The 14,619-nt window shown below is 47.3% G+C and overlaps 2 protein-coding genes and 1 long non-coding RNA gene across 4 annotated transcripts in view; 1 reads left to right on the forward strand and 2 right to left on the reverse strand.

The window, feature by feature from the left end:
- SGPP2 (sphingosine-1-phosphate phosphatase 2) overlaps nucleotides 1–9,029 on the forward strand; it is a 37,188-nt gene extending 28,159 nt beyond the window's left edge. For both annotated transcript variants that reach the window (XM_065640115.1, XM_065640116.1), the window contains exon 5: nucleotides 6,339–9,029. In XM_065640115.1, the coding sequence (XP_065496187.1) occupies nucleotides 6,339–6,884 (546 nt within the window). In that variant the 3' untranslated portion in view covers nucleotides 6,885–9,029. The remainder of the gene's footprint in view (nucleotides 1–6,338) is intronic.
- Nucleotides 1,896–12,796, reverse strand: LOC135991456 (uncharacterized). The gene is made up of 4 exons (XR_010606525.1): nucleotides 12,729–12,796; nucleotides 12,128–12,204; nucleotides 4,135–4,252; nucleotides 1,896–2,097 (listed from the first exon to the last, which is right to left on the reverse strand). It is a non-coding gene; the product is annotated as an uncharacterized LOC135991456 (long non-coding RNA).
- A 983-nt stretch (nucleotides 12,797–13,779) lies between these two features.
- Nucleotides 13,780–14,619, reverse strand: part of FARSB (phenylalanyl-tRNA synthetase subunit beta) — a 39,319-nt gene continuing 38,479 nt past the window's right edge. Inside the window, exon 17 of the mRNA XM_065640003.1 lies at nucleotides 13,780–14,053. Within this exon, the coding sequence (XP_065496075.1) occupies nucleotides 13,902–14,053 (152 nt within the window). The 3' untranslated portion in view covers nucleotides 13,780–13,901. The remainder of the gene's footprint in view (nucleotides 14,054–14,619) is intronic.

Below are 14,619 nucleotides of genomic sequence, written 5' to 3' on the forward strand. Positions count from 1 at the left end.
AGCGCTGCACCTCTTGCCTCGGCTGCGCCGCTGCAGGGGTACAGGAGTCGTGCCACCAGATTTCAGGCCGTACATTCAAAGGCAGCCGTGAGGAAACCCTCAGGCTATTGCTGTTTGAGTCCGCAAGGGAATTATTCACACCATTAGGGAAGCAGGAGTGCGCGCGGGGTGAGGAGCCGGGTGAGGTCTGTGTGGCACCCGAATTGTAGTTCCCTATTTTGAAATTTTAATTGCAAGGAACGCACTTGGGCAACTGAGGCTGCTCCTTAGCTAAGCCTTTTGTGCAATAGTATCACTGTTGTTAGCAAGAAATATTCTGGGCCGGTTGAGCCTGGGAGTGTCAGGGAAGGAATAGTAGGTCGGTGAGTCACACCAGGGACCAGGGGAGAGCGGTGGAGAGGATAAAACATGACAAATGAGCTGCCCTTGGGGAACTGGGGGACAGCGAGTCTCCTGTTACCGTACAGGCATGTGGCACTTAAAAAAATATTATCACAAGCTTCTCATTTTCAGCTGGTAGGAAGCTCATTCTCAAATAATTGAGATGCGCAAATACTTCATCCTAAAATAATCATAATGTATCGGTGACTTTATAAGACAGACTTATGGGGCACAGCTGTTTAGAGATGTCAGCCCTGTTTTAAGAACAGATTTCAGTGTGACTTTGCTTAGGCAGTAGCTGGTTCCTCCTGACGGGAGGAAATGTTATTGAGTTGTTACATAGAGCAGTCAGAGGGGTGGTCCAGCTTCCCAAGTGTGAATAAAAACTCCCAGCTACTTTCCTGCAGTTGTTTGATATGCATTATTGCATATCCATAAATAATAGCATCTTTTTACTAAGTAATAATTATGTTTGTAATAAAGGCACTTGATGACTGTAAGAAAGGGAGCCCTTATGAGATTGAGGTTATCTATAAAACGTAGCTTGACCTGACCTTCCAGGCCTAGTGGATCAAAACAATATCTTAAATCGAAGCTGGAGACACCCTTTCTTGGCTAGTGACCTTAAGTCATAATGAAAGACTCCTGTAAATTTAGATGGATTTTAGGGTAAAGAAGAAAAAGTCATTTGTGCCTTTGACATGATAGAAAAGGTCTTTTAAAATAGAAAAAGCTCCTTAGTTTGAACTAGTGAGCAATGCTGCCTTTCAGAAGGGCAAACGTGCTTTGGTGGGGTCTTCATCCTGTGGGTGCTGTGGTGGAGATGGAGCTGGGGAAAGGTCTGATGACCACAGGTGCACAAATGCAGCCCCGCTCTCTGCGGTGCCGTCTGTCCCACCTGCAGTGGCAGGCTCTTTTGGGGAAGACGTGTGGTTCAGAGCCATTTGCCACACTTTAGGGGTGGCTCCCACCCTGAGCTGCCAGAAACGCCACGGGGTCACGGTGCAGCAGCCGCTCAGCCAGCGGCGAGCTGATGCACCCTCTATCTAATGGATTTTTAACTGAGCTCTTAATAGAAAATGAATACCAACAGGATATAATAATGGATTAAGCAATTGTAATATTTTAGTAAAGCAAATGAACGGGTTACATACACTCATCACCTTAGTCTAACTGAATTTTCCTTGTTTGAGGAACCAGAGAAGGAGCAGCAAGGTGGTTGCAGCACACTCTGCTACAGCCACTGCTGAAGCTCCACATGGGGGTCGTCTTCTCTGGTCTCAGCTCGACAAATCAGTCTGTATTTCAGCATTGCTGGCATTGCTTTTGGATCAGGAGCCGCCTCAAAAAGCACAGTCATGTCAGTAAAAGAAATATTACAATTAAAGACCTCCCGAAGATGCAGGGAGCCGGTATCAGAGCTGTCTGCATCATTATAGGCATATCAGAATTAATACTACACTTAGGGAAAAGGTAATAAACACCCATTGCCTGGGCTGTTACCAGGAGACGGTCACCCAGCCAGAGAAAGGGATGGAAGCAATACACTTGCACTGCTGGGAGATAATTTAATGACAACAAGCCACCTTTGCCACTGTAACAGGAGAATATCCCATGTTTGTGAAGAAGCAGGGGAAAAGAGGGTCCTTCCTTTCAGGTCTTAAATGATGAAGTCTGAGGAGCTGGCGAAGAGGGACTGAGGGAATCTGGAGTTACCTGGAAAGAGCAAAGTAAAAATGTGGACGCATTTTGAAGCAGGGAACCTGTAACATTTTAGGAGTTTGTTTTTTAAGGAAGAAAAAGCAATTGAAGACACTAGGACTGGGCTTTGTTGTGGTGGTGGGGGATTGTTTTTGTTTTTCTTTTCTTTTTTTTTTTTTTTCTTTTTTCCTGCTCTCCCAACAACTGCACTTTTAAAAATATCACTTTACGCCCCACCTTAAAAATCTGGTCCAGTTTTTGATCCCTATCTCAGTAAGATTAACAAGTTTTTCTGTCTTAGCATTGCTGGAGAACATCTGAGTCTTCTCATATTTGAAATGATGAGCGATAGTGTTCACGTGCATACACAGTATTCCAAAAAGTGTGAGCAAGATAATTTTAAATCCTATTGGGAAGAACCTCATCAGCCAAGGGCAGCCCCTAAAGCAGGGGAAGGAGGGGAGGCTTTTATCCTTCTTTTAACCCTTCAGGGGCAGCAGCAGTCACCCCAGAGTCACAGCTGAACTGGGGACAGGCTTACTGAGGCTGCAGCTTCCCACCTGTGCTGCCCTGAGTTAAAAGCAATAATGCCCTGCGCCAGGCAGAGTCAGGGGTAGGATACACGGAGAAGTCAAAAGGTCACCTATTGTGACCAAAAAGAAACCTAAAAGTTGTTTCTGTAAACAAAGTAATTTATTTTTTTTCTCCCTGAGATATTCAATACTGATGCATTTATTGCTGATTACAGCACCCTCAGGAGAGGGTCCTCTGTAGCCCCCACCCTGCTCCTTTGCTGTGCTCTTCCTCGGGTTTTTTAACACCACCATTAATCCTGAAATTATCTTACATATTTTAAAGCTGGTAAACAAACACTGTATTGGCATCAATTTACAAACTGTGGCAACATAGTCCTCAAGGGATGAAACGGAGTAACCTATAGGAGGGGCAAGCAAATAAGAGATTTCTGTTCAGGAGGGTGAGCAGCATCTCAGACTGTAAATGGAACAGTGAAGGGAATTCAGGCAGTAAGTGACCATATACAAGACAGAATAGGAAAAGTGTTATTTTTGCTTTGATTGGAAACATCAGGGAAGATGTTTGAGTGCCACCGCGTTTGCGGTGCTGGTTCAATGTTCTGGGAGCATTTTGTGACTGTTTGCATCTCCAGCCATAATTTCAAGGAGAAGAGCACAGAAGGGTCTTGCCTTCAGAGAGCCAGACAACTCGTTTTTGCAACCCTAACAAAAAAAATAAATTGTGCTATAAGACCTTGTGAAACAAAGAAACCAGCCCAGTGTGAGAACAGCAGCAGTGCCAGTCCCCATGGACTGTGCCACCACCGTCCCCCCTAGGTGACAGGCAGAATGCACTTTGGAGCTCCCTGGTCTTGCATCCCCAGCATCGTGTGCAACCAGATTTGCATGTCAATTGTTTTTCTTTAAGTACTTGCAGTACAGGGAAATAACTCGAAGGGTTTGCAGCATTAGAAACCCGATACTGGCCCGTTCTTCAGGTAGCAAAGCAAAATGACAGCTCTCTAGCTAAAATCGATAGGAGCAAGTCCTCCCTTGTGTTGAACCCGGGCAAATGGGGGTGGGGGGTGTCGGGGACTGCATGGCAGCGAGGGGTGCTTTTTCGGAGGGATGGAGCCTCGGGAGGACTTGTCTGTGCTGTGGGAGCTGGAGCATCCCAGCAGGGAAACAGGAAGTTTTAAGCTTTGCTGGTAGTGCTGCACCTTGAGTAAAATTCGTGCCTGCCCTCATTTAAAAGTTCCCTTATAATTGCGGGTTTGGTGAGAGGCTGAGCTGTTTGCACAGGCAGCTGGGCAAGAATGTGCTTCCTTGGAGCACTAACACCATCTCCGCCACTGGCAACGCTGAGGTCCCGCTCCTGGGCGTGCAGGAGGAATTGACCAGAGAAGCAGTTTTTCTCAAATATCAGAGCAATCCCTCCTCTTCCTATCTTTTCCTTAGTTTAACAGGTGAGGGGGGAAAATCATGAATTCCGCACTGCTAAATGGCATTGTAAAATGTTGGTCTTGAACTCACCCACCTCATCTGGGTGTTCAGAAAATCAAACCTCTGCCCGTGTGTACCAGAACCAAAGAAGTCACTACTGACAGCCATGGCTGGGTATGTCCTGTGCTCTCCAGCAGCGTCTAGCAAGGAGTCTGCAAAACAGGAAGCCCATGTATTGGTGGATAGAGGGAAAAATGGAATAAAATACTAGTCTCCAAACTTCGATTGTGCACCCCTATCATTTCACTTATGAATTATATACATATACTCCTTTACTGATATGTACTTTATAAAACATACACAAATATATAAATTAAAAAAGGATGAGATGATGAAATAAGTGCTACTTTTAATATGTATATTATTTTACTTATTTGTGGTGCAAAAAGTATTTTCTTCCCACAGCCTGGTGGGTTGCCTTGCACACCCGCTTTGGAGACCACTGGCACAAGGCACTGGTCAGGAGCAGAGCTGGTTATCTGTGTCCTGCCTGACAGCTACAGGAGCCGTGTCACTGTACTGGGGCTGAACGAGAGGGTAATAACATTTAGAAAACTTTAATTGGGTCTATAAATAAAGGCTGTCTGTGATCTGGCCGGGAACTGCTGGAGTCAGCTGGGTAAATCTGAGCAAAGTATTTGTTAGGGGAATGTTAATGATTGGTTAAATATCTTTAGTTGAGACAGAAAAGCACGTGAACAGCTTTTGAGTTTCACTCCTTAGTCACGCGTGGAGGGAGTGTTGAGATGTTGGGATTTCTTCTTCTAATGTGAGGTGGACAAATAGTGGGATGGGAGTGGAGATATGCAGTGCTGATGGGATTTCTGAACATCAGTGCTGGGAGTGACCCCCAGCTCCTTCGTGTTGATGCAGTTACTTAGTGCTGGGCCAAAGCATGCCTTTGTGTTTAAAGTTATCATTAAAAAGTTGCTAGCAAAAGATGAATTATTTTGCTGTTGTGAAATATTGACACCTAATGGTATTTTACACATCAGACTTCTGCGAACAACTGTGTATTTCCGTGGCTATCCTTTTGTCATGGATAAGGGAATAAATGTTAAGTGGAAATTTCTATTAGAAATATGCAAAATGGCTATGGGAGCTGCTTACAACCAAATGTGCTGTGAATCTATTGCCTGGCAGTTGTGAACAGCTAAAGTTCAGCCATACTGGAGTGATGATGCATTTACCAGAAAGTCATTAAACATTTCTGTTGTTAAAAAGTCCTTTCATTCTGATAAATAATTCATTTTAGACTGTGACCAAGCATGGTGGTAGTCAACCATCATAACTTTGTGAAAAAGATACAATCTTGAGACGAGGACATTTCTGTCTGTGATTAACTCTGGCTTTTGCAGGGCTTTTCATGGTCAGAATACAAATTCTGCTGCCTGCTGAGCAACACTGGGAGAGCACCACAGGGAAACTTGATATATTGCTTTTTGTCTGGCTGCTCTCGTACAGACGGCTTTTGTTAGGGGTTATCTCTTGTCTCCTTTTTTAGGGAGAGCGTCGTGGCCGACAACAGTCAAGTTCTCAAAACACCTTATTTACCTCTGTTAATAAATTAGATTTTAACAATGTGCTTGCCTCGGGCACTTAACTACAAGCCAGATTTCAGAGGCTTGAGCAACAAATTTCTCCTTGACGTGTCCGTGCTCTGCAGCGTTGACCTCTCGCGGGGGTCCCTGCACACACCACGTCCCGCAGGTCCGCACTTGTCCCCCCCAGAGCCTGTGATCCTGGGCTGGGTGCTTGTCTCTGACAGAAGGCAGCATCTTCCCATTTGTGCAAAGCAAGGAAGCGATAATTCTGCTGACAGGATGAAATTACTTGTAGGGTTAAGGGAGAGGAAGAGTTTGTATGAAGGCAGCTTACTGTGATACTGTCCCTGAGATGGAGCTGTACACGTGCCTTTGCCACCGAGGTCGTAGATAGAGAATGCCCTTAGAACTTGAACATAGGTGAGGGGAAGAATTTCTCTTGCTCAGGAGAAAATGTGAGTCAATAGATATATTCACATGGACAAAGCTAAGGCTGGGTTCACAGATTGTCACATTTTGTTTAGCGCAAGCTTCGGGTTGTCACCGTGCCTGGACGGTGCCACCGCTGTGAATTCAGGGTGTTCCTCTGCTGCTCCACGCTCACAAATGCAGACACTGGTCTTTTACCATCACCTGAGAATTGCTGTTTTGCCTTCCAGGTCTCACAAAGCCTTTAAATGTGATCTCTTTGCAGGATGTGATCGGCGGAGCGCTGATTTCGGCTGTGCTACTTGTGCTCTTGTATCCTGCGTGGGACACGATAGACCACTTGCTGTTAACCAGTCCCTTCTGCCCACTGCTTTCCATAGTTGTGCCTCTTGTCTTGTGTTACAACTACCCCAAACTAGACTATTACAGCCCTACCAGGGGAGACACCACTACTATCTTAGGAGCAGGAGCTGGAGCAACGGTGGGATTTTGGTTAAATAACCAGTATGCCGTGCCAGCCTACACCAGTGACAATTTTCAGTTTGAATTTCATCTGGTCACCAGTAAAACAGTGGTGCTCGTGCTAGCCAGGTTCTTTGTAGGGATCTGTGTCGTTCTCCTGACACGCCGGCTCGTGAAGAGTGTGGTCCTTGGCACGCTGGGCTATTGGTACAACTTTTCTATTGTTGACCTGGAAGCCCGAAGACAACTGGAAGTGGAAGTGCCATATAAATTTATAACGTACTCCTCAGTGGGCTTCAGCGCTACTGTGCTTGTGCCGCTGCTGCACGAGCTGTTAGGACTGATGTGAGCACAACGCCTTCCTTACGAAGCGCCGTATGGCACCACCATTTCAGAGATGCCACGAGCCGATCAAGGCCGGTAACTTGACCAAAAAGTGTTTTGTGCCTTTCTGCGCTGGCCTAAAACACACGATTCGAAAGAGTCACAGGAATCGCTGTACATAAATAACTTTGGGTTAGAAATCACTGACCCCACCATGTCCCGTAACTAGAGACCCCTGGCCCAGATGACTGAAGATGACAAGTACAGAGTACAAAGCCAAAATCGCGGCGGCAGTGGCTGGTTTGCCAGAGGCGGGGGCGCCGGGCAGCCTGGCTGTGCCTGGGGGACGTTGGCCCCAGGGCTCTGCAGGCCGCAAAGCCGCTGCCCCGGGGCTGCTCCGGCCGCCACCACGGGGAGCGGGAAGAGGCCACGAGCCGTGAGCGAAGTGCCGTCCTTGGGGCACGCAGAGCTCTGTCTGCGCCCCGCTGTCCCCTGGGGACCGGAGGCGAAGAAGCGCGGCTGAAGGTGGGAAGGTTGTGTGGAGGTGGAGGCTTTTCAAGTGCTGGCAGCTTCCCGCTGTCGGGCTTTGGCGGGAGCGTCCTGCTGGCCGAGGCGGCAGGTTTCTTCAGCAGCAGCGTCGGCAGAGACCAGAGACGGCCACGCTTGGGTACAGCTGAGCGTTTCCGTAAAGAAATCTGATGACTGTTGTACTTGTCACTTGTCATAGTGCCTCTGACGGCACTGCCAGTCCTGGCTAGTTCTGTATGTATGGTTTTACCCACTACAGTCCCTCAAAAAACCAAAACAAACCGCAAACTAAAACAAACAACCCTCCCCCCCAACAAACAAAAAAGTAAAATAGAAGAAAGAAAAATCCAATGAAAAACATTTTAAGTGATTTGTAAGAAATTTATCTTGCCTATTAATACGAAAGTGTCCACTAGAAGGTCCTTTGCCGACATATGACCAAGCAGAGTTGTTACCACAATGTTGAGGCTTGTGTTCAAACTGTTTAACTCTGATTTAGCTTCCCTGTCTAGGGGACAGGACAAAGTCATTCCTATCACGCAGGGGTGAAAAGTAGTGTCCTTAAACCACGTTGTGGAAGGAGCTGAGGGGTGACTCTGGTGACTGCAACGTGTGGCGATGATAAGATGCCGTCATTTTCTGGTGCTGCACAGCATTATGGTTGGTCTTCCATGCATCTCGCAATACTGTATATTACACTTGTAGAATAGCAGTTGAGGAGTGTTCGTAGGAGGGTTGTCGCTATAACTCAGGCTGCTTCTTTAAAAAAAAAAAAAAATGTATATATATCAACTGTTGGACCAATGAGCTGTTGAGAAATACAGCGGTGAATGTGGTCTGCTTGGCTAGAGAAGTGTAACACAATATGACCTCGGAGCTTCAAGCATGGCCCCTGTGCCTTTCCCTGGCAGAATGTATAGTAAAATCCAGCTTTTAAACCATGTATGCTTGGTGTCTTGGCTGCAAGAGAAATTAACCTGCAGAGCTTAAAGGAAGTGCTTTGCTATCAGTTGACCACTTGGATAAATATAATCAAGTTCCAGAAACATAACAGGGAGTTTTGTCTGAGGAGCGGGAGGCGTGCACCTGAACGAGCCGTGAGACTTTAAAACCAGGTCAGTTGTCTCCAGAAGAAACGCAGGCAGAACTGGTCACCATGTTTAGATTTGGCCAGGCTATGTGGACCTTCCATGTGCACGCAGACAGCTCCAAGGTGTCTCACACACCTCCGGTGAGCGCTGGACTTGGCCACCAAAGCCACAGGGTCCTGTCCTCGCTCTTCCTCCTTCCCACACACCACAGAAGCGCTGCCACCAGGCTTTCAAACACCTTTAAGGCTCCTTCTGTTAAGAGCGTTTCCTGACGCGCAGCTGCACAGCAGAGCTGGAGCCCTCTGGAGGTGCCACATCGCAGTGGACGGGACCGAAACTGGGAAAAAACTTGACTACCATCTGAGTTTAAGCTGTGGGGTGGAATCAGTCCCAAGAAAGGCATGGTTTGACAGGGACATTCATGCAGTTTTATGTGTAAAATTTCTGTTCTCAATCACAGCTATTTTATGCTATGAAGATTTTACAAATGATATATGAATGCCTGGATTTATAAAGGATATGCACAAGTATTTTTATAGTATTCACCTGCATGTGATTCATGCAGTACATGCAAACTGTACTTGGGTCAAATTTTAAAATACACATATTTTGCAAGATTTGTTGCTTCTCTGTTCATTTTGCATCCTCTGTTGCTACTTGTAAATGATAGATATAAGGGAAATGAGTCATAGCTTAAAAAGTTTCCCACACGCAACCACCCACCTCTCTTCCTGAGCTGGCTCCTGCTCAGTCCAGCTGTGAGCTTTGGCTCCTCCGGGCTCAGCAGCAACATGCTGCTTTCCCTAAAACATAAAAAACCCTACTGATCTACTCACAACTATTTCTTATGTCCTTTGCAAATAGAAATGTGTGAGGTGCCATGTCATTAGCAATGGGGGACACTTGGGCACCGGCAATCTCCCTCACCTGCAACATCTACCTCTAATAGACTAAACAGTTAAAGTAATTGGAAGCTAAATTTGATTTTAAATTAATACATGCAATTATAGCATGACATCCCATAAACCACGGAACATTTTGTGTTCATTGAGGAGCCTAACAAGGTTTTGTTGTCAAGGATGCGTACTTGAAACCTCCCTTCAGCATCATGTCCTGCCTGGAAGTGGCATGCCCATGGACTCCTAAGTGCCCACAGCTGATCGGGATGAGCCCTGATTGCTGCAGCATCTCTGGGCCACCAGGACCAGGCAAGGCTTTCAGCTGGGCTTCCCACTGAGGCTGTGCTGTGGGATGCTCTCAGGACCACAGCTGTTCCTGCAGGGCCAGGCTTGAGGAGGCAAGACCTCTGACAAGGTAAGACAAGCCACCCTTTCAGTGTTCCATTAACCCGAAGCACAAGGTTCTCCTGCGAACCCATCTGTCTTTGCTGTCTTTGGAAATGCTCCCCAACTCTTCATCCCTGTGGTTTGGGTGCTTCCACATCTCCAGTGTGATGGTAGAAAATGAGGTTTTGTGGCCAGCTTACTGGTCATGTTCTATACTGAGTAACGCAAAGGCATCAGCTGAATCCTCTTGAGAATGTGTGCTCATTTTTCAAACTAAAACGCTGCTTTTGATGTGAGCGGGGTAGGAGATAATTTCCAGCTATGGATGCATCAGCCTTGGAGCCTGGGCTATTGACTTCTCCTCAGTCCAGCCCTGTATGACCTGGACCAGTGCTCCAGCTCTCCGTCCTGTGGCCTTCTTCAGCTGGAGGAGCGGTGCTGAGACAATCTTTTTCTAAATTTCATTTGTTATGCTGCCGAGAGGGATGTAGCAGGCATCTCCCCCTTAGCTTAGCCCGCTCTGTCCTGCCTTCAGGCTGCCTCGTCCTGAGGTGCTGGCTCTGCAAACCGTGTTCTGGGCACGTGGTGCCCAACCAGGCTTCCTCCTGTCGCAGGGCATCTGAATTTGCCTGTTTTCATCTTCCAGCAGTAATTTTGTCATGACCCCCCTCTCCTAATCCATCCAGGTTTCTGTGTAAAACTGCAAGTAAGTGTGCAGGCTGCTTTTCTGGATGCAGGTGATTTAATTTAGGGGATGGAAGAAAATGGTCTCGTTTTCAGTTTTAACCCTTCTAGTGCCCGCTGCAAGAAGAAGTTAGGAAACATGGATACACCTGTCACCAGGGTGGAAGTGCGGCTCGGCAGCGGGTGGGATCTGGCACATTTGCCAAAACCTGCTGAAGCATGACCCTCGTTTGCAGCCACCCAGCTCCTGCTCCTGCCCCGGCGCAGCGGGACCGCGCCGCTGCCGTCCCCGCTGCCGTCCCCGCTGCCGTCCCTGCTGCCGTCCCCGCTGCCACCCGCTCGCCCGCCCTCGCGCCGGGCTCAGTTTCAGGGTCACCGGGCGGTCAGAGGTGTCGCGTGTGCCCGGGGCCCAGATCCCCCCGCAGCCTCCTGGCTGCACCCCGGGCTTTGCTCCACCTGTTCCATGCTCACCTGCCAAACCCACACTGATTTAAATTGCAGGCAAGGACGCTACCAGCCGGAGATGGAAACAGTCCCAAGCGTCACCTTCACATAAACACTCGCAGGCAACGGCGACAGTGACCTGCAGGCACAGGGACCTGCGGCTGGAGCTGCAGCCAGGCTCTCGGAGATCTAGCTGTTCTGAAAAGCACCTTTGCAGCACTGAAGGACAAACCCAGAAGTCAGTCCTTGTGTCCAGCTGAAATGAACCCAGCAGACACACAGACAGCACGTTAAATTGGGCTTTGACCTCTCTGTCACCAGCTCTCCTGCCTTTTGTGCTCGTGCTCAGATCCCGAGTGATGACCCAGTGTCCACGGCCAGCAGGAGCAGGCCAAGAGTAATTCATAATTGGGGACCACTAGTGAAAAAATCTAACTTCCAACGCTTTCTTAAATGCTCAAGGTTAAAGAGATGTTCAAAAACTGCTCAAAGCTCAGCACCATCAGCAGGCAATATTTTCTTTGCCAGAGACCATCACTACAGCAAAGGGTAAAGCAAAACAGCAATGCTGCCGGTGGCTCTCTCTAGCACAAAGACGTGTATTAGATACCTTGATTATTAAATACAGCTATGAGCAAGCTGTAAATATCAGATAATTGGTTTGGGGCTATGAAAGACAACACTCTGCAATGAATCTGCTAGAATAGTATGAAGTGTCCCACTCGTCAGGATTCACAGCTAATCCTGAGCACAGCACTACAGCAAAGCTTGAATTTCGGAGCTACAGCAGCCTCTGCAAGGCTGCTGGCACTGCGTCCGGCTGCGAGAGGGGTCGGTGGCTCTGAAGAGGCTTTTTAACCTTTCAATTCTCATCCTCGACTTATAGCAAGTAATGCTACTTTCCCAGGACTGAGCTGATGTCCCGCTTGTGGAGCACTTAGCCACTGGCACACAGGCAAATGGTATGAAAAAGGAGGAGGAGTGATCCCTAAAAGGCTTGCAACATACAGCAAAGCAGCTCAAGCCATTAGTCCCAGCCTAATCTACTCTTTACACTCAAAGGACAGTAAATTCACAAGAGAACTGGGACACCCAAAGAGTCAGAAAATCTTGTGTAGAGAAATGTATTTAGTGCACGCAAATACGGCTGTACTCAGCTGAAATGCAAATCTGCCTTATTGTCGTCCTAATCCCCATGCATGACACACTAATAAACAGGGGGCTTTAATACTTACCATCTGTGTTACAGATTGCTTCCCACACTGCGAGCTTGCTTGGTTACAGTGGTGTAGGCATCATGGAGAGATATATCCTGCAAATGACAAGATGGCTAATCCCTTGGGAAGACTTTAAAATGTGAGCTGCAGTTTTCTCACTCTCCGTGGGCAATGGAGTCAGTCGTGCAACGTATGGCAACAGCTATATTCTCATTTCATGTCTGTCATGCAGAGATAATTAAAATCTACACGTCCATCTGAGGGGAACTGTAGGGTTTCCAGATGGGTAACTGTAGTGCATTTTTCATCCTGGATTAACAGTTGCACCCAAAAGCCTTGCCTGTTGCCCTCCCACCTGTTGAGATTATGGACGGGGCTACCACTGAGAAGCCATCGTGGGCCCAGCGATAGGGTCTGTGCAGACGTGCAGCTCCTGCAACTATAGCTGCCCTCACGCACACCGTTGCACGTCTCTCCTCCATGAGCTCATCGTTGTATCACCCTCCTCCAGCATCACCCAGGCGTCCGCCCCTGGACGGTCCCCTCCTGGGATCAAGGCCTGTCTGGCTCTCCCAACAGAAACCAGCCACAGCGCATTGGCCCAACGCAAAATACTCACTGTTGTCAGCCTGCAGCATTAGCGATGGCTATAATATTGCAAGTGAGGGACAGACAGCTTTGTTAGCGAGCTGGCGAAGAGCCTGCTTACGAGCACTGAGCTGGCCACCCACCCGGTGACGTGACAGCAGGAGGGACGTGTCAGGCATTGCCGCGCTGGATGGAGGTCTCAGTTCCCAGAAGCAGAGGCACAACGCCCCGGGCTGTGACGTACCTGCTGCCAGAAAAGCCACCCAGGCGAACAGCCTGACACGCAAGAGGTTCTCATGTGTTGTCAGTGGCAGGACTGCAAGAAGGTAAAAACCGCCCAAAAGCTGCATGGTCCCTGCTGTGCAGCTGGGTTCAGAAAGCCACTGGTGGGGCTGGGCGAGCGCAAGGACCACGCCGACTTCTGCAGACAAACATGCCAGCCTCAGTCGGACAAAGGCTTTGATATTTTTCAGCTCCTCATGCAAAAGACCACTGGCATATGCTCTTAAATGAATTTCCCCAATTTGGTTTGGAGCTTCAGAAACCACTAGGCTTACATCAACCATGACAAAATTTAATTCCACTCCCTCCCCTGTCTGAATTTAGAATGATAAAGGATCAACAGTTATGTCTGGAGTAGGGAAGCAGATATTACACACATCTTGCTTACAAAATAGCTCTGGTTTTCATGAAACAAGTTTATTTTCCTCTCCCAGCCACTGATGAGCACATGACAACCGTACAGAATAAAAGCTCAACTCCTTAGTTCTGCTCACATTCACTCAACATTTGCTCTAATCAATTATCTTATTTCATGCAATAAGAAAAGAATGAGATTCCTGTTATGCAGCCATAATCAGTTACAGTATGAAGCTGTGTCTGTGGAACATTTCTGATTTTGAAAACTAATCATGTGCTCTGCCATTACATTTCTCTTGTAGAACACTGGGCTTTTACCCAACTTGTTTCTTCCTCCCCCTGCCCTTTAAAAATATTGAGGCCACAGTCTAGTCTGAGATGCCACATTCTTACTAGCTAGCCAAATTGTACTATAACGAACATATTTATCCAGGGAGCCAGGCTCTGTTTTTCTAGTTTATTGGAAAATAAAAGCACAAGTGGACATCCCCTGCAGAGAAAGACGGAGGAGCAGAGGGTGCTGCATGTGACAGTGAATGGCTGCAGGAGGATAAAAGTCCCATCTTCACACGAAGGGCTCGATATTGATCTCTAGGGCAGAACACGGCATGGTGAGCTCAAACTTGGTGATAACATCGGGGTGTAGGACTCCAAGTTTCCCAATGCTTTGACCTTTGGCAAAGATCTCAGCACAGCGACCAGGAAAGAAAGCGGAGCCTGTAAAGAAAGTGAGAGAAAAATCAATATTTCTCTGGGCCAAAGAAGTCAATAGGCATTTAACATGGAGAACAAAGCTGTCAGTATTAAACCCTTTTCTGTGCTGAGATGCTAAGAAGGGGCTCTCACTTTCTTGCATTAACAGTTGTCATGATTGATAGAGAATGAGGACACACTTTGAGTTAAAAATAAAATGTGAAGCCCAAAACGCTGGCATTTTTCACACTCCAGTTGTTTTGACTAAGTTAGTCCTGTAACAGAAATTAGCGCAGGTAAGTCAGAGGAATACTGAAATGGAGAACTTTTGCAGGCTTTGGTTATTTAACACCTGAACGTTTCTCACCTTACTCTGTTTAAGAAAATCAAGCTTGCTGTCATCTAAGGGGTAAGTAAGCCCTTTGGCATCCTCTGCCTCCTGCTAAAGAACTGCATCAATTTCCTAATGGCAACTTACTCTCTGGCTGCTTCAAATCCTACTCAAGGTTCAGGACCAGACCAGGACATCTTACTGTGTTTACAAGTAGCTATTTAATAAAGGCAATAAAAGGCCAGATTAACCTCAAACC

The sequence above is a fragment of the Caloenas nicobarica genome, chromosome 8, assembly GCF_036013445.1.
Source record: "Caloenas nicobarica isolate bCalNic1 chromosome 8, bCalNic1.hap1, whole genome shotgun sequence".
Classification (NCBI taxonomy): Eukaryota; Metazoa; Chordata; class Aves; order Columbiformes; family Columbidae; genus Caloenas; species Caloenas nicobarica.